The sequence below is a fragment of the Bos mutus genome, chromosome X (genome assembly GCF_027580195.1).
Source record: "Bos mutus isolate GX-2022 chromosome X, NWIPB_WYAK_1.1, whole genome shotgun sequence".
NCBI lineage: Eukaryota > Metazoa > Chordata > Mammalia > Artiodactyla > Bovidae > Bos > Bos mutus.
In genome coordinates, this window is record NC_091646.1 from 68,388,763 (window position 1) to 68,412,848 (window position 24,086).

At 40.7% G+C, this 24,086-nt stretch overlaps 1 protein-coding gene across 1 annotated transcript; it reads right to left on the reverse strand.

The window, feature by feature from the left end:
- Positions 1-11,134: 11,134 nt before the first annotated feature.
- Positions 11,135-20,151, reverse strand: CDX4 (caudal type homeobox 4). Its single transcript, XM_005906769.2, has 3 exons — positions 19,653-20,151; positions 12,586-12,731; positions 11,135-11,341 (listed from the first exon to the last, which is right to left on the reverse strand). Exons 1-3 carry the CDS (start codon positions 20,149-20,151, stop codon positions 11,135-11,137), a joined length of 852 nt encoding a protein of 283 aa, XP_005906831.1.
- Positions 20,152-24,086: the final 3,935 nt, after the last annotated feature.

Sequence of the window (24,086 nt, forward strand, 5' to 3'; positions counted from 1 at the left end):
TATAATAGCCTCTTCTTGTATTAATCTTGCTATCATAATATAATTCTTTTCTTTGTCTATTATTATAGATTTTATTTTAAAATCTACTTTGTTTGATGTGAGCTTTGCTACTCCCAGCTTTCTTTTCATTGCCATTTGCATGGAATATCTCTTTCTAGCCCTCAATTTCAGTCACTCTATTTTTGATTGGAGCATTGATATTTAAAGTGATCATTAATAGATACATACTTATTGCAAATTTATTACTTGTTTTCTGTTCTTTTGCATTTACTTTCTTCCTTTGTGGTTTGATGATTTTCTTTTCTATATATATATATATTTTTTTTTTTTTAATTGAAGAATAGTTGGCATACAATGTTTCAGGAGGACTTCCCTGTAGCTCAAATGGTAAAGAATCTGCCTGCGATGCAGGAGTCCAGGGTTCGATCCCTGAGTTGGGAAGATCCTCTGCAAAAGGGGATGGCAATCCACTCTAGTATTCTCACCTGGAGAATCCCACGGATAGAAAAGTCTGGTAGGCTACAGTCCATGGGGTGGCAAAGAGTTGGACATGACTGAATGACAAAACCAGTGTTTCAGATGCACAGCAAGGTGATTGTTATGCATATACACATATTAGTTTTGAAATTGTTTTCCATTATAGGTTATTACAAGATATTGACTATAGTCCCCTGTGGTATATAGTAAATTTTCATTCTTGTTGCATATCTGTTTTAAATTAGAAATCTAGTATTCTATTTATACTAAGTCAAACAAGTGGAATCAAAGTGTCATAAATTTCTTAGGCAAAAATTCATGTTTTCTAAAATATACATATTATACATATTATATATATGTATACAAAAGCTTTTCTACTATGCTTGCAAATAAAGGGTTGAGAAAGAACATCAAAAAAAAAAAAAGAAAAAGTGGAGAAATTGAAAAACAAACTAAATGAAATGGGAGCACTGAATATGAAATAGAAAAAGTGAAACAAACTAGATAAAAGTAAAAGATCATCATATAGTCCAGCTGTTTTTAAACATACCTAGGTGTTTGTATTTTTCAAAAAATTCCAAGATAATTCTGATAGGCATATGGATTTTAAAAAGTGATTACATGTTTTTCTATTAAATTGTAGTTTTGGTGACATAGAATTCTATTATTTTTCTGTTGACCAATCATGATACAAGTCTATTAAGAGATTAACAATTACATAATCACAATAGTAAAAGATATTTATTAGTTTTCACAATCAATACAAAAAATGAAAGATAATTGTAATTGCAAGCCATAATGGGAACATGACTAACCTAACAATATAAATAATTGCATACAATTTGGCAGGGGTTGGGGTCAAGCAGAGTGACGTGGTAAGTGTAAGTGTATATATGTATATGTTTTCATCTGCCCAGCCAGTCTATGTCTTTTGGTTGGTGCACTTAATCCATTTACACTTAAGGTAATTATCGATATGTATGATCTTATTACTGTTTTCTTAATTGTTTTGAATTTATTTTGTGTAACTCTTTTCCTTCTCTTGTGTTTCCTACCTAGAGAAATTCCTTTGGCATTTGTTGTAAAGCTAGTTTGATAGTGCTGAATTCTCTTAACTTTTGCTTGGCTGGAAGCTTTTGATTTCTCCATCAAAAGGAGGGTCTTGCTGGGTAGAGTATTCTTGGTCATAGTTTTTTCCCTTTCACCACTTTAAATGCACAGTGCCATTCCCTCCTGGCTTGTAGAGTTTCTGTTGAGAAATCAGCTGATAGCCTGATGGGAATTCCCTTGTATGTCATTTGTCATTTTTTTCCTTGTTGCTTTTAGTATTTTTTCTTTGTCTTTAATTTTTGTCAGTTAGATTACTGTGTGTCTCAACCTTCTTGGGTTTATCCTGCCTGGGACTCTCTGTGCTTCCTGGACTTTGTTGACTATTTCCTTTCCCATGTTAAGGATGTTTTCAGCTATTATTTCTTCAAATATTTTCTCAGGTCTTTTCTCTTTCTCTTCTCCTTCTGGAAACCCTATAGTGCGAATGTTGGTGCATTTAATGTTGTCCCAGAGGTCTCTTAGGCTGTCTTCATTTTTTTTCATTTGTTTTTCTATATTCTGTTCTGCAACAGTGATTTCCATCATTCTGTCCTCCAGGTCATTTACCCATTCTTCTGCCTCAATTATTCTGCTATTGATTCCCTCTAGTGTATTATTCGTCTCTGTTTGTTTGTTCTTTAGTTCTTCTAGGTCTCTGGTAAACATTTTTTGCATCTTCTCCATTGTTTTCCTGGGATCCTGAATCACCTTCACTATCATTATTCTGAATTATTTTTCTGGGAGGTTGCCTATCTCTACTTCATTTATTTATTTATTTATTTTTACTTTGTCCTTTCATCTGGGACATAACTTTTTGCTTTTCATCCTGATTAACTTTCTATAATGTGGTTTTTTGTTTTTGTTTAGGTGCTGTGGGACTGTGGTTCTTTTGCTTCTTCTGTCTGCCCTCTGATGGAGGAGGCTACAAGGCTTGGGTAAGCTTACAAATGGGAAGGACTGGCTGTGGGAAAAACTGGGTCTTGCTCTGGTGGGCAGGGCCTTGCTCAGTAAATTATCTGCTGATGGGTGAGTTTGCATTCCCTCTCTGGTAGTTGCTTAGCCTGAGGCAACCTAGCCCTGTGGTCTACGGGCTCTGTGGTAGGGTTAACAGTGACCTACAAGATGGCTTACATGAAGGGGGATCTTCCTGGACTGCTGCTGCCAGTGCCTCTGTGCCTGTGGTGAGCCCCTGCAGACCCATGCCTCCATAGGAGACCTTCTAACACTAGCAGGTAATTTTGATTCAATCTCCTGTGGGGTCACTGCTCCTTTCTTCTGGGTCTGGTGTGTGCAAGATTTAGTTTGTGCCCTCCAAGACTGAAATCTCTGTTTTCCCCAGTCCTGTGGAAGTCCTATAATCAAACCCCTCTGGCCGTCAAGGTCAGATTCCCTGGGGATTCCCAGTCCCTTTGTTAGATCCCAGGCTGGGAAGCCTGGAGTGGTCTTCAGAACCTTCACAACAGTGGGAGAATTTCCTTGGTCTTATTGTTCTCCAGTTTTTGAGTCACCCACCCAGTGGGTATGAGATTTCATTTTATCATGATTGTGCCCCTCCTACCATCTTGCTGTGCCTCCTTCTTTGTCTTTGGATGTGGGGTATCTTTTTTCTGGTGGGTTCCAGCATCCTCCTGTGGATTGTTGCTCAGCTGATAGTTGCACTTTTGGTGCTGTTACAGGGGGAGATGAGCACCACCATCTGGAACCGGAAGCTAATGCTTCCTTTACTGTTATGTTTGGATTCCTTTCTTGCTAATTTTGGTGTTTCTAATGCAGGTTTTTTATTTTTGGCTATCATGGAGTTCATATAGTTGACCTGTAAATATATTTACTCCCTGGTGGCTCAGACGGTAAAGCATCTGCCCGCAATGCGGGAGACCTGGGTTCAATCCCTGGGTCAGGAAGATCTCCTGGAGAAGGACATGGCAACCCACTCCAGTACTCTTGCCTGGAGAATCCCATGGATGGAGGAGCCTGGTGGACTACAGTCCACAGGGTCGCAAAGAGTTGGACACGGCTGAGCTACTTCACTTTCACTTTCATTTAAGTTCTGCTGCTGCTGCTACTGCTAAGTCACTTTAGTTGTGTCCGACTCTGTGCGACCCCATAGACGGCAGCCCACCAGGCTCCTCTGTCCCTGGGTTTCTCCAGGCAAGAACACTGGAGTGGGTTGCCATTGCCTTCTCCAATGCATGAAAGTGAAAAGTGAAAGTGAAGTCGCTCAGTCAGGCCCGACTCTTAGCGACCCCATGGACTGGAGCCTACCAGGCTCCTCCGTCCATGGGAATTTCCAGGCAAGAGTACTGGAGCGGGGTACCATTACCTTCTCCGCATTTAAGTTCAAATGCATTCTGAAAAAATCTACATCTTTTACTGCCTTGCTTCATGTTTTGTGCTTTTGTTGTCATATTTTAAAAATCCATATCTGTTCCTTAACTATTTATTGTAGTTACATTTGATTTTATAATTTTTGTATTTTAGCCATTGTCCTGGTTTATTTAGGTAATTGATCCACTATATTTACTGCATATTTGCTTTTATCTGTTGAATTTTTCCTTTCTTGTAACTCCTTATTTCTTGTTGTAGCTTTCTTTTTTTCATTTAAAAAAGACCCTTTAACATTTCTTGTAAGGTTGGTTTAGTATTGATGCGTGCTTTTAATTTTTGCTTGTCTGAGAAGCTCTTTATCTCTTTAAATTCTGAATGATAACTCTGCTAGACAGAGTATTCTAGTTCATAGGTTTTCCTCTTTCAGCACTTTAAATATATCACGGCACTCCCTTCTTGCCTGCAAACCTCCTGCAGAAAAATCAACTAATAGTTTTATGAAGGTTCCCTTTTATATGATGCCTTAAAAAATTTTTTTGCCATTTTAATTTGGACATATATTGTATGGGTCTGTTTGGGTTCATTTTGTTTGGGACTTTCTATGTTTCTTATAACTGGATTTCTGTTTTTTTCTTCAGGAATTTTTCAGTCAAAATTTCGTAAAATGCATTTTCTGCCCCTCTTGCTCTCTTTTCTCCTTCTGGTACCCTTATAATATGAATGCTAGTATGCTGTACTAGTGATCCTTTAAATTATCCTCATTCTTTTAATTGCTTTTCTTTTTTGCTATTCTGATTGGGTGATTTCCACTTTTACATCTTTTGGGTAATTTATGTTTCTTCTGTATCACCTAATCTGCTATTAATACCTTCTAGTATATTTTTCTTTTCAGTTGTATTTTTCTGCATTCATTGATTGGTTCTTTTGTATTTTCTAGTTCTTTGTTAAAGTTCTGTTTCTGTTCATCTATTTTTTTCCTCAGTTCATTTAACATTTTTATTACTACTTCTTGGAATTCCTTTTCAGGTAAATTAGTTTCCTCTGTTACATTAGGGTTTTTTCCTGAGACTTTATCTTGTTCTTTCATTTGAAACCTATTTCTCTGTTTTCTCATTTTGTTTAACTTTCTGTGTCTCTATGAAATTAGGGGAAATAGTTACTTATTCTGATCTTGAAGCCATGTCCTTGTGTGAAGGCATCACTGTGCAGTCTGCATATGCCTAGTGGTTTGTTGGGAGTGCTGGATTTGAAGTGTTCATGAGTTACATATTCTTTCTGGGTACACTGGGCTGGAGATAGGGCTGGAATCAGAGGTGCTAGAGACAGAGCCAAGTGTGAATTGGGGATTCTCCTAAGCACAATAGTAGTTGTTGCCCTATTGGAATTGTGGCTGGGGCCTGAGGGCTTGGGGCTGCACTTCTGAGCTGGTTTCATTTTTTCCCTGGTGTTTGTGTCATTGTGAGAGGCAGAGTTGGGGCCAGAGGAGTTGGAGCCACACTACTGAGCAGGCTCTGCTCCTTCCCTGGTGTACATACACACTGGCAAAGGCAATCTACCCCTTGGCTAAGGGTAAGACTGTGGCCCAATCTGTCTCTGTACCTTCCCTAGTGAGAACATGTACATTGGCAATAGTAGCCTCCATCTTAGTAGGGAGCAGTTCTAAAGCAGGAGGAGCTGGAGTGGTAGCCTGGTACAGGCTGTGGGGCATGCTGAGGCAGTCTTGACAGGTTGGCCAGAGCACAGTTCATTTTTTCAATCTGCAACATCCATTCTGTGACTGGGAGCCAACAAGTCTGTGTGTGAGCTCTTCAAGAGTGGAGGCTTGGTTTCTTACATCTCTCCGTTATGCTCCACTGATTTTCAAATCATATAAGGGAGCTTGATTTCTGAATGTTGGACCTTATGGCTGGGGTGCCTAATATGTGGCTTAAACCCCTTGCTCCCCAAGGAGGATCCCTGAGCCTCCTGGGTCATCCACTAGAGATGTAGGTCCTGACTTGATCACTTCTCCTGCCTTCCTACCAAACTGTGTGTGGACCTTTCTTTACAGCCTTGATTGTAGGAGAGCCATTCTTCTAATCTTTAGGCCATTCTCAGTGAGAGTTGCTCCTTATGTAGTTGTAGTTTTGATGTATTTGTGGGGGGAGGTGAGCTCAGGGTCTTTCTAGTCTGCCATCTTGATCCCACCTCTGACAAATGCTTCTCTTTCTATTAGATGTGAATAACTACTTTTACTTCCAACTCACAATACTGGTTCTGAAAGAACACAGAGGGGACTTCTTTGCTTTGCATTGACATTCATACTTCAAGACTCAATGCCAACATATCTTGGTTTCTCCCTACCCTCCAAACCCACCATCATTTTATGAAAGAATCATCAATGATGAATTATTGGTGTCCTTCCTCAACAGCAGACTCAGACATGAGTATACAAGGAAGTGATCCTACCTGGGGTCTGAATCTAAGTTATCTAAGGTGACTATCTCCATAGACTAACTCCTCTAGTGAGTTCCTTCCTGCTGTATTATTATTACAGTTAGAAACACATTGTTTCATTTGCTTGCCCCTTTCTTAAGGTATAGCTGACATACAAGAAATTGCATACATTTGAAGTATAAAAGTTGTTTTTTGATATATGTATAAACTCACGAAACCATCACCAGAATTAAGATAATAAACATGTCTGCTGCTGCTGCTGCTGCTGCTGCTGCTAAGTCACTTCAGTTGTGTCCAACTCTGTGCGACCCCACAGACGGCAGGCCACCAGGCTCCCCTGTCCCTGGGATTCTCCAGGCAAGAACACTGGAGTGGGTTGCCATTTCCTTCTCCAATGCATGAAAGTGAAAAGTGAAAGTGAAGTCTCTCAGTCGTGTCCGACTCTCCACTACCCCATGGACTGCAGCCTACCAGGCTCCTCAGTCCATGGGATTTTCTAGGCAAGAGTACTGGAGTGGGGTGCCATCGCCTTCTCTGAATAAACATGTCTACTACCTCCCCAAGTGTTCCTCATATCCTGTTATAATATATCCTTTCCTCCTACCACCCAACTCCCTTGCTAGCTCCTCCTGCCCTTCTTGTCTTTGTTTGATAATGTTGAAATGTTCCAACTGAGGAAAACAGCTAGATTCTCTGGATCTGAAGCAAGAGTAGAAAACATCCCTTGCGTCTTGCTTCCTTTCTCCTTTGAAAAGAAGTCAGGCCCTCCCAAAGACTTATCTTTGTAGCTGTACACGAACAACTCTAAGACTAGATCAAAGGCCTTCCTTAAGTAAGAGTGCTGCACTCAATATGCCAGCAAATTTGGAAAACTCAGCAGTGGCCAACAGGACTGGAAAAGGTCAGTTTTCATTGCAATCCCAAAGAAAGGCAATGCCAAAGAATGCTCAAACTACTGCACAATTGCACTCATCTCACATGCTAGTTGGAGAGGGCAATGGCAACCTACTCCAGTACTCTTGCCTGGAAAATCCCATGGACGGAGGAGCCTGGTAGGCTGCAGTCCATGGGGGTCGCTAAGAGTCAGACATGACTGAGCGACTTCACTTTTACTTTTCACTTTCATGTATTGGAGAAGGAAATGGCAACCCACTCCAGTGTTCTTGCCTGGAGAATCCCAGGGATGGGGGAGCCTGGTGGCCTGCCATCTCTAGGGTCGCACAGAGTCGGACACGACTGAAACAACTTAGCAGGAGCAGTAGCACATGCCAGTAAAATAATGCTCAAAATTCTCCAAGCCAGGTTTCAGCAATACGTGAACCGTGAACTTCCAGATGTTCAAGCTGGTTTTAGAAAAGGCAGAGGAACCAGAGATCAAATTGCCAACATCCATTGGATCATGGAAAAAGCAAGAGAGTTCCAGAAACACATCTATTTCTGCTTTATTGACTATGCCAAAGTCTTTGACTGTGTGGATCACAATAAATTGGAAAATTCTGAAAGAGATGGGAATACCAGACCACCTGACCTGCCTCTTGAGAAATTTGTATGCAGGTCAGGAAGCAACAGTTAGAACTGGAACAACAGACTAGTTCCAAATAGGAAAAGGAGTATGTCAAGGCTGTATATTGTCACTCTGCTTATCTAACTTATATGCAGAGTACATCATGAGAAATGCTGGGCTGGAAGAAGCACAAGCTGGAATCAAGATTGCCAGGAGAAATATCAATAACCTCAGATATGCAGATGACATCACCCTTATGGCAGAAAGTCAAGAGGAAATAAAAAGCCTCTTGATGAAAGTGAAAGTGGAGAGTGAAAAAGTTGGCTTAAAGCTCAACATTCAGAAAATGAAGATCATGGCATCTGGTCCCATCACTTCATGGGAAATAGATGGGGAAACAGTGGAAACAGTGTTAGACTTTATTTTGGGGGGCTCCAAAATCACTGCAGATGGTGACTGCAGCCATGAAATTAAAAGACACTTACTCCTTGGAAGAAAAGTTATGACCAACCTAGACAGCATATTGAAAAGCAGAGACATTACGTTGCCAACAAAGGTCCGTCTAGTCAAGGCTATGGTTTTTCCAGTGGTCATGTATGGATGTGAGAGTTGGACTGTGAAGAAAGCTGAGCACCGAAGAATTGATGCTTTTGAACTGTGGTGTTGGAGAAGACTCTTGAGAGTCCCTTGGACTGCAAGGAGATCCAACCAGTCCATTCTAAAGGAGATCAGCCCTGGGTGTTCATTGGAAGGACTGATGCTAAAGCTGAAACTCCAGTACTTTGGCCACCTCATGTGAAGAGTTGATTCATTGGAAAAGACTCTGATGCTGGGAGAGATTGGGGGCAGGAGGAGAAGGGGATGACAGAGGATGAAATGGCTGGATGGCATCACTGACTCGATGGATATGAGTCTGAGTGAACTCCGGGAGCTGGTGATAGACAGGGAGGCCTGGTGTGGTGCGATTCATGGGGTCGCAAAGAGTAGGACATGACTGAGCGACTGAACTGAACTGAACGGAAGTAAGGAACTAGGAGGTTGAAACACTTCTATAAATTGTAAGTAGGACACTAAAGTTGCAAATTACTTGAAGATCAACTAAAGATCTGAGGTGAAAGCATGTTTCTTAAGGAGACTTCTATTGCAAAACAGCATACATTTGAAATGCAATGAAAAGAAGAAAATCTGCATAAGCCCGCTACCCTAGCTGAACACTGTCAGTCATTTGGCATGTTTTCATTTCTGAATCTCAGCCCCCAACACCAGAAAAAAATCTTTATTGAAACCTACCTTTAACGCAACTTTTGCATTTTTGTGTTTAACTTTTTGTCTATATACCTCCAGCACATACCACCATTGTTGCTGTTCAGTTGCCAAATTGTGTCTGACTCTTTGTGACCCCATGGAGTGCAACATGCCAGGTTTTCCCATCCCTCACCATCTCTTGGAGTTTGCCCAAGTTCACGTCCATTGAATTGGTGATGCTATCCAACCATCTCATCCTCTGTCGCCTCCTTCTCCACACCACTATAATATGACCATAAAAGAAGGGGGTATATATTTTTCTCAGGTTTCAGAGAAAGAATCAACTTGTCTTCTTAGAGGAAGTGGCTGCAGTGTACTACTAAGAAAAAAAGCTTTATATTGTGACTTTGCTAACAGGTTCTATAAAATTAGAATCTATAAAAATAGAGAAATGTTTCTTCCTTGTGGAACAAAAAGTTTACAGCAGGAAAGAACAATCCTCGGGGAAATCCAACTGCTATTGCCAAAGGTATACCTTTGTTGGGGGATATTATGGGTGAGGAAGCTAACTTCTGAGTGTAAATAGACAAATACACTCAGAAGTTAGCTTCTTCACCTTTGTGATTCCCACCTTCCCTTTATTAGATTGGAAGGACTTATTTTAATGCTGATTTTCTGTGATCAGCAATTTAGATGACCTTTTGTCTGGCCCATATTTATTGGAGGCAATGAAGTAGCACCCTCTTTCTGAGATTTTCATAACGATGGGGAGGATAAACTTCTCACTCCTAACCCAAAGATGGTTTTTGAAAAGGAAAGTTGTGCTCTGATTTTCTACTTTAATCACATTTTCTTTTAAACCATCTCAATTTAAAATGATTCAGAGTTCAGCTTCTGACCACTTGGATATGCAAGCAATAAACTGGACCAACAAACTCCAGACAACTCTGCTCACTATAGCCTAAGTCGTGTGTTTGTAACCTGTAAACTGCAGCTTCTTGGACCACATTGCATTGACATGATTGGTAGGTAAATTGGAACAGACTGGAGATGATGGCAATGAGAGAAACTATAGACCATATACTATCCTTGTACTCATGTTCAATCTCACTATCGTTTCACATTCTAACAGTAAATGGAATAGAGAGGCAGAATAGGGGAAGAGTTTACTTTGAGTAAACTTTGAGAAGGAAATGGCAACCCACTCCAGTACTCTTGCCTGGAAAATAACATGGACAGAGAAGCCTGGTAGTTTACAGTCCATTGGATCACAAAGAGTCGTACACGGACACGACTGAGCGATTTCACTTCACTTTCACTTTACTTTGAGTGTTGGAGACCTGCCTTTTCTAATGACTCAACCAAGTTGACTGTGTTATTCTAGTCTGATTTCATTGTTTTGGCAGGATTTGAAATTGACACTGCAGGTTGGAAGTTCTGAGATAACTGATGCTAGACAAGTATGAGCAAGGGACAAAACCTTTTAATATTTATTATTTTTTATAACAAGTGACAGTAGATTCAGAATCACCTCCTGATGTTTTAATAAACCTTTGTCTTGTTATGAAAATTCTGTTAGCTTTTGAATCAAACACTTGAAAAGGTAGCTAGAGATAGATACCTTTCTGCTCACCTTCTCTCCACCCCAAAAAGAATATCGGAGGACACACTCAGCATCAAATGATGAACACAAGTATACATATACAAATGTGCATCCTGGCAGAACTGGTTTTTATGGTCTATTACAAGCAAATTTCTGAAATTGTGAATAGAGTTGCAAGGGCTTGTGACTGTAGATTTCAATTATACAGCTTACCACCAAGTTCCCTGAGTGACTGACATAGCATTGCACACAGGAGTTTTCTAGGTATAGTTCCTAACAGTAAGTGATTCTTGAATTATCTTCAATCCATGGTGCATCCACTCATTCTGAATACTGTCTTAAAAGGAATTATTACCTAATGTTGCAACTCCCCTGCTGATATCTTAAGAGACCAAAAAGACAATGCTAAAGGAAGGGCATTTTCCATTTCTCTTTGCCTTTCTTTCATTCAGATTTCATTCAGAGACTATGACCTGCTGAATCTCGATAGGCTGAAATCCACGGACAGCAGATGGGGTGGTGAAAAAAATATTAGGTAGTTCCCCAGGGCTGATGGAGCCAGAGTCACTTTGCACTGAGCCTCCACTGTTCTCAAACTGGGATATTTTCTTTTTGATCATCTTTCTCTCCTTGGCTCTGCGATTTTGAAACCAGATTTTCACCTGAAACAAAAAATGCTTTGGATTTAATGGGACAACATACTGAATGCATTTTTCAAAGTCATTGCTGATATTGTTCTGGGGCTTTAGTATTAATATTTACAAACTCTTTCACATGCATCACTTGAGCCTCACAATGACCTTGTGAAGTATGCCCTTTTGACAACAGGTTTTTAAAAAAGCTGAGACTCAGAAAGGGAAAATATCTTTCATGAGATGAAATTGAAATCAAGCCCAGGGCCTCAGACTCTGAATGCAGTAGTCTTTACATTATACCTCACTCACCATCTTTGTTGCACAGGTAAAAATAAATAATGATAGTATGGCAGATTCTGAGGCATGGTGATGAAAAGGGAGGGATTTAAATAGCAACGGTGATTATGATCTGTCATTAAAAGACTAAGGTTAGGGACTTCCCTGGCAGTCCAGAGGTTAAGACTCTGCACTTCCAATGCACGGGGCACAGGTTTGACCCTTGGTCTGAGAACTAAGATCCTACATGCCATGTAAAATTTTTTTTTAAAAGTAAGTTTAATGACACAGAACTGGGTGAACAAGGGTTATGAAGTACTATATCTCTTGCTGTGTGCCTTTATAAATGGTTGAAATATAGATTACTTGGGATAAGGCATTAATGGACTTTACAGTTCTAGAATTATATGATATCCAGGATTACTCCTAGATCTTTGTGGAAAAAAAAAAAGAACATCAAATAGTTATGTCATGTCAAAAGCTGGGTGAGTGGAAACTACTGATTCTTGCCAAGATTTAATTTTCACTGAGTATCCACAGTAAGCTAAATCTGAGGCAGGAATCATAGGATTACATAGACCACAGAAAATTAAATCTCCTAGCCTGAATAATAGAAAAACTTGATTCAGGTATAAGCATTGGTGTTCATTTACTGTTACAGTTTGACTGATATAAGCCAGATAATTGCCATGATTGACAGATTTCAACTTCACACATAGATTATAACTACTTGGGAAATCATATCAAGGTTTTGACTTGGCTGACCAATTGTATGGGGATTTTAATCCTTCTCCATCCACTATGTCCCCATCCTTGTTTCCACACCTATATAGTGCCCACCACACTAGGAGGTTCAATAGGAAAAATATGGGCTTTAGGAAAGCTTTGAGAATGGCTTAGTCTTCTTTTGCTTCCCTCCTGCTTACAGATGTCCTTAAAATCTTAGCCTATTTGAAATGCTTATATGAAAAATGTTAAATGCACTTCCAGTGTACCTGTCTCTCAGAAAGGCCCAAGTTGACTGCAAGCTCTGATTTTCTCCGAATGGTGATATATCTATTGCAGTGGAATTCTTTCTCCAGCTCCAACCTTTGATGATCTGTGTAAACTACGCGGTACTTTTCTTTTGTCCTGGTTTTCCCTGTTAGGGGAGAAAGGAGTGTATTTAATCATATTTTTTTTCTTTGGAGGTTATTTTGGTTGGAGGAATCAGAGCCACTGTTCCTACCCTTAGCTATTACTTTCAAATATAAAACAAGTACATTTTTTGAACCAAATATGTCATAAGTCCATTTCTTCATTAAGTACTTTGTCATCCGTGGCTATTTGACACACACACACACACACACACATTCAACACACCCATCACAGCACCATTGACATACTGTTACACCAAAGCATTTTAAAGCAAACACTAGCCATGATTTTCATTCCCTTCCCACTCACATATGAGAGCAGGATTGGCAATAGTAGCACCATCCATTATACGTGCACTTCCATTTATATTGTATAGAGTTCTTTCATGTTGTTTCCTATTGAACCTCTCTCTCACCTACCCTTTCAGCTTATGCAGAATGTGTCTTATTCCCATTGTACAGATAAGGAAACCGAGGCTCAGAGGTAAGTGGCTTTGTGGTAGTGGGCTTAGGAATGGGGACCCAAACACATACCTCTGACTGACTCCAAGTCCAGTGTGCCAAATGTTATTCCTAGTTTAAATATGCAGGGCAGCATAAGAATGGCCCAAGTGCAGCAAACTGTTTCGTGATACTGACATTCTTATTACATGCACATTCTAGAGAGAATTTCATTTGGATAGTACTTAAAAAAGAAAACATCTCTTGTCACTTGTATTCTGTTCTACAATAGCTCTATGGGCTTCCCTGGTGGCTCAGACGGTAGGTAAAGCGTCTGCCTGCAATGCGGGAGACCTGGGTTCAATCCCTGGGTCAGGAAGATCCCCTGGAGAGGACATGGCAACCCACTCCAGTACTCTTGCCTGGAGAATCCCATGGATGGAGGAGCCTGGAGGACTACAGTCCACAGGGTTGCAAAGAGTCAGACACTGCTGAGCTACTTCACTTTCACTTTCTTTTCACCTATTAGAAAAAATAGTTTAGTTTTTTTGTTGTTGATGTTGTTTAGTCACTCAGTTGTATCTAACTCTTGCAACCCCATGGACTCTAGCCCTCCAGGCTCCTTTGTCCATGGAATTTCCCAGGCAAGAATACTGGAGTGGGTTGCCATTTCCTTCTCCAGGGATTTTTGGGGGAGTTTTAAACAAATTTTTATTCCTTAATGGAAAATGAGAGGGGGAAGTAGGGGGTGTTGACTTTACCAGAATAAAATGGGTATTCTAGTATTCTTTGAAAGGATATCCAAACATTTGCTTTGTGTTACAATGTTTAACTAATTTCTCATGCCTTCCTTCAAATAGGGTTTTATTCCTCCTTTTAAATTTTCCAAAGGTGATTAGGAAGTTTCTTTTTCTTTTCAATTTTTCTAACCCCCTCCAGGATCTTCCTCCTTTTCTCTATAGCTTTTGGCAAACTCCTTCTGATCTTCCCTGGTTGTTTTTGATGTGAAGTTTTGGGGAGCGATCTGTAAGACAAAGGTTTCTTTAAAGTGTTTCCCTAAACTCCATTGAGGTGTTAAGATGCAGCACAAGCTTAACAAAGGAGCTACATAGCATCAGATCCCATCTTGAACCCTCTTTACATTCAGGAACACCAGCCAATTGGTTTGGAATTTACAAGCCCTAAACAAATGTCAGACACCCTTTCATCTCCAGGAAAGAAAAAAAAGGGGGGGGGGACGTGAATGTAGAAACAAATTCTAGATGAGAGATATGTTTTAGGATTAACTCATGGACTAGGGAGCTAAACAAAACTTTCCTTCTTGAAAATGGAAAATGATGAGCTCCAGTCAGTTTATCTATCTCAAAGGCTCAAACTATGAGCTGGTTTTCTCTTTGTTTGCTTGTTTTTCATGGGATTTTTTTATATCAATTTTTAAATTGAAGTATAGTTGATTCACAATATTGTGTTAGGTTCATTTGTAACAACCTGGAAAGATCAAGAGAATATTATGCTCAGTGAAATGTCAGACAGAGAAAGACAAATACTATATGGTATCACTTATATGTGGAATCTAAAATATAATACAAATGAATGTATATGCAAAACAGAAACAGACTCACACGTACGGAAAACAAACTTCAGCTGCTTTTCTGAATCTAGGAAACCAAAGTTCTGGCATTTGGTATGTTACAAAGGCAGAATGTATTTTTGAGGCCACAATGAAAACATTGAGGTTTAATTTATTTCTAGAGCCTCAAATCTTAGAATCAAAATATATCTTTGAAGAGATGTTTCCTAAAACCATTCCTAATACCAAAATGACTGAGTGTTTAAATTCTAACTTGAGGCAGAAGTTAAAATTTAATGTGCGTGTGTCTGTTTTCAACTCTTTGATAATCAGTAAATATAACCAGACTTCAAGAATTCTGGAAGGTTGCAATTCTTCCCCACCCCCATTGGTCATAAATTCCCCTCTTGCAGTTTCTTCTGAGGACAATAAAGTCAATACCAGGCCTCTTTATTTGCCATGAAAATCCTCACCCTTTCCGGCAATATAACCCCTAAAGAAAGGAGGGATGAGGAAGAGCCAGGCTGCATATCAAAGCCATGCAAAGTGTTAAAAAAAAGAGTCTGTTGCCCCAATCTTATGGATAAGACCTCAGACCTCAAGAACACTAGATTAGTTGGAAATACTGACTGCACGTTTAACGAAGAGAAATGAATTCTCATTTCCTGGTGCTCCTCTTGTGTCCCTCCTCCCAAGCTATTTTCTTTCCATTTACTCCATTGTCTCTTCCCTTAAATGATGAAATCTGATTGACTGCGTTTTGGACATTTTCTAGTGGAGCATAGAACCATATTTCCATACTAAAACACTAACAAAGTGCTAAAAGCAGTAGCTTTTATTGTTCAAGCCATTCTCTTCTCCCAGAGACTATGACAGTGCCGAGGGTGTGGGATCCCCTTCTCCAGCACTATTGCGAGTTAATCTAGGAAAGTAACAAACTTTAAGTTGTATTACAGGGCTGCTTCAAAGCTCTGCGGTAGGATATCATTACTTGCCCTGACCAAACACTTTGACAAACCTCTGTATTTCCCATAAGGAGACAGGATCCCTACAGAGTTTGCAAACAAATGTCATTATATATGAGGACTTATCATCACCTAAATGTGCTCATTTGAGAGACTGGCTGTGACAGTGCTGTTAGGCAGAAAAGCACTCTCCAAACCTAAGGATTATGATGATGGTGACAGCGAGGGTAAAGATGATTAACACCAATCCCTTTCAATAGGGAACAGAGTGTAATTAACACCATCATAATGAGTTTCCATGCGATGGTAATCTTTTGCTGCTTTTAGTTAAAAATTGCATCCAAATTCACTTATAAAAACTGTCCAATTAAAATGATCAAAACGCATATATATGGAATTTAGAAAGATGGTAACAATAACCCGGTGTACGAGACAGCAAAAGAGACACTGATGTATAGAACAGTCTTATGGACTCTGTGGGAGAGGGAGAGGGTGGGAAGATTTGGGAGAATGACATTGAAACATGTAAAATATCATGTAAGAAACGAGTTGCCAGTCCAGGTTTGATGCACGATACTGGATGCTTGGGGCTAGTGCACTGGGACGACCCAGAGGGAGGGTATGGGGAGGGAGGAGGGAGGAGGGTTCAGGATGGGGAACACATGTATACCTGTGGCGGATTCATTTTGATATTTGGCAAAACTAATACAATTATGTAAAGTTTACAAATAAAATAAAATTTAAAAAAAATAAAAATAAAATGATCAAAACCAAGAAAGATAATGATATTAGGAATTACTAAGTAACTAATTTTCTGAAATGTCCTAACTGAAGAAAACCTTTTAACTTCCTTGGTTTTCTGTCTTTTGTCCAGTGGGTTAATCAGAATTATTCAAAGTCACTTCCTTCTCTCCTCTTCTTTCCCACCCCTAAAACCAAAGCCGCTTTCCAGCCCTGCTAGGGTTACCGCCTTTCCAATACTCATACAAGGCTATAACTCTGGGTAAAATAAAAACAAAATGAAAAAATTTCTAGAGTGGTGCTGTCAATGTTTAAAATATGAAAATACTGAACTTTTAAACTGACAATGCTTAAAATATTAAAATGATGAACTTTTCGTGAATATCTCTGTCGGGTTCCTTTTCACATAATTTTTAACACAAGGTGTGTTTTCAAACAGACTACTTAGGGAACAAAGTGGGGGAAAAAATATCTCACTTTTAAATCAAATCACTTAGTGGACAGTCATTTATTCTGTATGTCAGTCCCCTTTCTGTCATTCAAAAATCAAATGCCATGATAATCACTATGAAATGTTTTCCAATTGTCCCCTAATATGTGTATTTTTGTTTCTTTAACTTAAGGCTAGTTAAAACATTCTTAAATAATATAAAGAGCTTTAATTTGACTACCATAATCAAGGAGGGGTTACTTCCATTTTTGTAGATCATCTGTTTTGTTCTCAGCCGTAAGTCAAATGTCCTATAATACTACAGAGTGAAGTATAAAATTCAGGAGGATCTGACTTATTCACTTAACAGATATTTGTTTAACTCTCATTATGTACTAAGCATACAAATGGGTGCCTTTTGGTTTGGAGTGATACAGAGAGGTGATCATTTTAATTTTTTCTCAGGTTATCAGTTCATAACCTGAGATCTACAGAAGGGGTTTCAGTGGATCCATGAGTCTCCCAAAATTATTCAAATAAATGACATATGTGGGACTTCCCTGGCAGTCCAGTGGTTAAGACTCTGTGCTTCCACTGAAGAAAGCATGGGTTTGGTCCTTGGTCAGGGAACTAAGATCTTGTATGCTGCTTGGCAAGACCAAAAAAATAGATACAAATTTAAAAAATCTGATGGAAAAAATGAAGTGTGTACATGTGCATTTGTGCCCTTGTGCATTTTTCTGGAAGAGGGTCCATACTTTTCATCATATTCTTAAATCATTGCTAAATATGTACTTAGGCTGCAAGAATATAACAAAGGGGTATTTTTATAAGACATTAAAATGAAATGGTGATTGAATTTAATAAAGCCTCATCTATAGGATAGGCTGCCACAAGTTAGTGAGGTTCTAAAATCATTCAATTTAGAATTTCTCATAGAAGTTGGAGAGAAAATCTTGTGAAGATGGTATTGTACAGCAAGGTTTGACGACTGAGCTAATGATGAAGACTCCATAGAGTAATTTAGAGTCCCGTTCTAAACTTTTCCTGGCACCAGAATTATACAAAAGAGAGATCTGACAAATACAAATGAAGACTATTAAGCAGAGAAACCCATCATATTTTCTCTTTTATACAGAAAATTCATGACTCAAGATAATTATTTTATCTTGTTCTTTTCTTCCCATTGTTTTGTCTTCCAAACAACATACTAGTGACTTTCCTCTTTTTAAGTATTTCAAAACATAATCCTAAACTGGAGCAGCCACTTTTCTGGCTTTTGTGTCTCTTGCTGATGGTTAGGTCTTAGTGAATAGGTGTTAATTACAACCCTAAGATTAGATATAATAACAGCCCTGACAGTGCCCCACCCTAAGCTTACTTTCTATTCTTTTTAGCCCACCAACTCACTCTTATTTCAAAAAGCAATATGCAGACTTACTTACAAACACTTTAGAGCTAAGTATTTAAGCTCTACTCTTAATTTGGGATTGCTACCCTAGTAATGTCCTAATTGGAACTGCCTCCTCCAGGCTGAGTACTCTCAATGATAAAATTTGGTCCCTTCCCACCCTCTTGCTTTTGCTATTTTTAAGCAGAGAAAAAGTGCAGAACTGTGAGCAGAAGCATAATCACTATGGGCAAATGCTATTGGAATGTCATGTCTTCCCCAGAGGGATGAAAGTGTTAGGCTGAATTTTACTAATTTTCTCTAATGAAAGGGAGTGATGAGTTGGAATAATAAGAATGTGATAAAAGCACAACTATAGCTGAAAACAAACATCTCCCCACCTCCCTCCTCCAGCCCCTGTCCAAGATTAAAGCAGAGTATGCAGAGTACCCCCCCACACACACACCCCACACCCCTGCGCACACCCTCCTCCCAGTAGCCGCCAACCAGTAGCTTGCTGGTAGGAGAGTGAGTTGGCATTAGGCTGAGATCTCTGGGCTTTCCTATGTGTCCTGACAAGCCTGTATTCAGTCCCTGCACCTCGAAATGCCTGCCTGTACTGTTTGGAGGGCTTTAATCCCTTTAACTGTATTGATGCTGGGGCTGATACTGGTGCACACCCCGGGGATGTTAGGGTTGAGCAGCTTATTATGTCCCAGTGGTGTGCTGTAGCTTTCCATTGGTGGAAGGAAAGTTGTACAAAGGCATTGGGTTTGAATTCAGCTGGCTCCTGCCAGCTTGGGCAAAGAAAACTGGAGCTTCCTTGAGAGTTCAGGGTGAGGAGGCCATTTTGCCATCAGGGCCTTTGTGGCTAAACTGGACCACCTATTGCCAATCAAGCACTGAATCTAAATTGACCATCACCAGATTTGGGGGAGAAGCCGACCTGCTCAGATAGAGAAGGCTTTGAAATGGAACAGGCAAACAGCAGTGGCTGAGCATAGAGAAACGTAGTTGTCCTCTCCTCATTCACCCACTGACCTTCCCCGTGAATATGTTTTCCTATCTGGGCAACTGTAGGGTTGGATCTTGATCTTTGTGGCTCAGTATGTCCATTGTCACCGCGGTTGCTCCTTTGGCTGATCAGAAAATGATGAAAAAGTCCTCTACTGTCAGCTTAGTTCCAAGCACTACACTCTGTTTTTGAGCAGAAGCACAAGCGAAGGAGGTCACTTGTGGTCTGGGGCCCTGGGCAGTAAGCCACATAGTGGTCTCCTTAGCTAAGCTGTCCGGAGAGAAGTCTGAGAAGTAGGAGGACCAGAAGGCCAACAGAAGTAAAGAAGAAGCAAAGGAAGGAAAAGGATCAGAGCATTGGTTTCGGTTACTCACCAGTCACCTGCACTGTCTTTCGCATCCATGCATAGGGGCTGTGACGGCTTCTGCTAGAACTCTCGTCTGCGATGCCGGCGTCGATGGGGAACAGTGATCCTCCGGCTGGTGTTGGCAGGCTGCTACCGCTGTTTCCACCCCCTGGGGGGCCCAGATTGCTATATTCCAGTGAGCTGAAAGCGGCGGGGCTCGAGCTCATGTCGTTCATGGGGACCGTACCCATAGTACTGGATGGCCCGGGGTACACGCTCCAGTCTTCACGAGGGGGACTATAGGGTGACCCCCAGGCTCCCAGCGGTGGCCCGTGAGGATCCATACCGGGCATATGTGGATATCCCATGTAGTGCGCATAAGAAGGGGCCGCTGCGAAGTTGGAGGCTGGCAGAGGACTTCCACCATCCCCAGTGGCACCAGCCCCGGCGGTGCCACCTCCTGCGGGGCTCCTGAGAGTGCTGGAGTACATGTCCGCTTCTTTTTCCAAAAGGCAGCTTCTGTACATAGTGGCTTGGATATGAGAAAGGAGCTCCCTAAGGCATCCTGAAGTCCCTATTAAGGTCCCAACCCGACTTTGAGAAGCAGTAGGGAACCAGAATTTTAGCTGTGCTGCACGCCCCTCCGACTACTCCATAGGCGTTTCCTACCCTGACGGTTTCCAGGTGACTGGTAGCCCTGTATAGACGGGCCCCCAATTGCTGAGCTGACGTCAAGGGGCTTTAGGCTTTTACATAGCATTTGCATTCAAATGAACGGCCATTTCACTTTCACAAGGACTTGTTCACTCTACACCCCCTCCAAGAGATCCTGTGCCTTTCAGTCTCATCTTTCTCGCTTTTGTCCACCTGATCCCATAGCACTAACTGCGCTTTTGGAAGCAGGAGCTCTTCTACAGGTTCCTGACCAGTTCCCCGCAAAGTGAGATAGAGAGGTGTAGAATCAGAGCAAAATCCTGTTCTTTGGTCCTTTCCCTGTGGCTTCTTCCCTTTACGCTGATCTCCTGCACCTAGTCTGCATTCTTGGTATCTTCTCTGCCCACAGTCCCTGGCACAGGCACTCCACATGGCACTGGCCCATGATAGTACTAAAAGGGGCTCTCCCGTCTCTTCATTGCCCACCCCCCAATAGCAGGAGAGCTTTGTTTCTGAGGACAGAGATTCATTTCACAACTATATATTGTGTGCCTACTATGTGATAGGCTGCTGTAGACTCAGGGGATAGAGCAGTGAACAAGACAAACATTTCTGCTGTGCCTTCCTGAGGTTATATTCCTGTAGATGACAGGCTGGATTAATTGAATGTTTTACAAGTGTGTACAAATTAAAGAAAGATAAAGACAGGATGTTATGAAAAAAGGAAGGAAAGAAGGAGAAGACTCTTGTGGGTAGTGGGCTTTCTTATTTTCCTGTCAGTTCACTAGTCTTGCTTGGGTGTCTCTTTCTGCCAGTACTCACAAGGAGCCAAATTCCTGCAGACTCAAATCCAGGGCAGCTGAAGCTCCCAACTTGCTTTCACACTTGCAATTTCCTTTGTAAAGTTAAAATTGTTGAAAAAGACATGGAGTTGCCAGTAGATGCCAATGAACTCAAGATTTTACTTCAAGAAATCAGATCACCTCTTGAATGCAAAACCAGTTTACACTCCAGTATTCCTTCTCCCTCCACAACTGAAGTGACTTAGCATGCATGCACATTCCTTCTCCCTCACTCCTGCCCCCTCCCAAAGCCTACCACAACCTTTAATTCAAGATATGTTCCTATTCAGAGAATATGCTTCTCCATAAAGTCCAACACAACCTGGCACCTTCATTAACTGATCCCTCTTTGGCTTCGGAAATATCACATTACTTCTGGGAGTTTCAGGGTTTCCCCTTGTGTAATAGGGATACTAACAGTGTCTGTATTTTGAGGGCAGGATTTCCTGAGGTGATATATGCAAACTGTTTAACAACACTTGGCACACAGCACAGGACCACTGTATTCATTAATTTACTCAACCAATATTTATTGAGTGCTAGGTGCTATTCTATGTATGGAGACATCGGTAGTGAACAAAGCATTTATTAAGCTTATATTCTTCTCAAGGGGAGATATACTAAGTAATTAAATTTTATGGTATGTCAGATAGTAATAATCAACATTGTAAAGAAAAAGAAAGCAGCAAAGAAAATAAGGAATGCTAGAGGATGTTTCAATTTAATATATGGTGGTCTGGGAAGACCTTACTTAGAAATAATATTTAAGTAAAACATAGAAGAAGTGATGGATTAAGCTATGAGGCAAGGATCCAGACAGAGGGAACAGCAAGTAAAAAGAAAAGCCTGTCTTTATTGGAGAAATAGCAAGAAGGAAAGTGTGGCTAACAGGTAGATGAAGTCCAAACATTAATATGGTGGGTCATTTTTAATGTCTAAGCTTTTACTCTAAGTGAGATAGGGAGACATTGTAGGGTTTTGAACAGATAAGTGACATGACTTAAGTTTTGAAAAGATTGCTTTGGCCATTGGATTAAGAATAGACTGTAAGTGGGCAAAATAAAATCAGGCTGGTTAAGTAAAAGTCTATTGCAATAATCCAGGTGAATGGCACTGGGGATGGAGAGCAGTGGTTGAATTCTGGATATATTTTGAAGCCTGCATTGGAAAATGAGAAGGAACAAAAGTAATTGGTCAGCAAAGACCAATTAAAATGCAGCACTGGGGATAAGGGACTAAGGAGCAGGAAAATCACATACTTATAGGCACTTTGTGTACATTACCTCATTCAATCTTCACAACTTTACTTACTATCACTCCCATTTTAGAGACCAAAAAAACCAAGGCTCAGAGAGGTGGCATAACTTTTTAAATGAACTACTGGTATGTAGTAGAGCTAGGTTCCCAATCCAGGCAGCTCAGATTGCAAAGTTCATGTTGTTAAATTGGAACCAGGGAAAATGTACAACCTTAGGGCTTAGGCCTGGGACTTGGCTTCTATTTTCTTTCTCTGCTCAGGCTCCCAGGCCCTATATTCAATCCTTTTCATAACATAGACCCAATACCCTTGCATTATTCTCTTCCATCTATTCTATCTTGAGGCAAACTGGTCTATCTGACATTTGAAAAGCTATATCAAGATGGAAGCATATTCAGGACCTTTAAGACTAAGCTAACCAAATATTGTCATTTTATCTATGAGGAAACAGAGGGTCTGAGTGGGGAAGGTAGTCTTTAAGGCAGTGAATGATAGAACTGAGACTCTAACTCAGGTCTGTTGACTCCCAGACCAATACTCTTTCACTAAAAAAATGTATGTTTGCTTATGCCTAGACAGTTTTTTTATGGAGAAGGCGATGGCACCCCACTCCAGTACTCTTGCCTGGAAAATCCCATGGATGGAGGAGCCTGGTAGGCTGCAGTCCATGGGGTCGCTAAGAGTCGGACACGACTGAGCGACTTCACTTTCATGCATTGGAGAAGGAAATGGCAACCCACTCCAGTGTTCTTGCCTGGAGAATCCCAGGGATGGGGAGCCTGGTGGCTGCTGTCTATGGGGTCGCACAGAGTTGGACACAACTGAAGTGACTTAGCATAGCATAGCATAGACAGTTTTTATGCATAAAAATTGTTTCAATTCTCCCTAAAGATTCAGCTTAAATGTCACCTCCTCCCAAAAGTCTTATGTTATGATCCTCCTCTCAGAGAGTGTACTTCCTCTTGTCTGAATCCCCTTATCAACTCCCCCACTGATTAATACTATTCTTGTCCATCTTAGTGTTATTTGGGGTCTTATCTGAATATTTTAGAATTTGAACACATTGAAAAGGTGTCGGGGGCATGTTTGAGCCCTGTAGAATGGAGTGTCACGCACATGATAGGATCTCAAGAAACATTTGTATGCTGAATCAATAAGTGACCTTGGAAATGTAGATTTTCAATCACCATTTTGACTCGACTCTAGGGATGTCTTGAAGAGAAACCAGTAAGTTGTCCAGTGCTTAGTGGAACTTGGCTTCAAGATTACTTTAGTTTTGTGTTTTTGTTTGTTTGTTTCTGGGGATGGGAGTAGAATGTGGGGGTAGGGAGGTGGGAGAGAGAGGCAGAGTGGCAGGAAGGTTCAATCTAGTTTATTTGACTGGAAATTTTTATTTCTTTTTTTTTTAACCTGGAAATTAATCAGAGAGGGAACCTCACTGCAGAAAGCAGAGTTGTTGTTGTTCAGTCGCCAAGTCATGTCCAACTCTTTGAGACCCCATGGACTGTAGCACTCCAGGAAGCAGAGTGGCCAGCAGCAAAAGTCAAAACCCACAGGCTGAGGATCAGGGCTCAGGCTATACAAGGATTATCAGAGCAGTTTGGATATCCCTGACTGGTGTCTCTCAGTTCAAGTTTTGCACTTTGGGCTCTATAAACAGCATCCTTCCACCTACCAATTCTTACCTACCTCCCTGAGCTACTTGGAA

Excerpts from the sequence above, each read along its gene's own strand:
- CDX4 (XM_005906769.2), bottom strand. The coding sequence starts at position 20,151 with ATGTACAGAAGCTGCCTTTTGGAAAAAGAAGCGGACATGTACTCCAGC. Across the intron at positions 12,732-19,652 it reads AAAGACAGTGCAGGTGACTG|GGAAAACCAGGACAAAAGAA; the intron begins GTGAGTAACCGA and ends CTCCCCTAACAG. Across the intron at positions 11,342-12,585 it reads TGGGCCTTTCTGAGAGACAG|GTGAAAATCTGGTTTCAAAA; the intron begins GTACACTGGAAG and ends TTTTTGTTTCAG.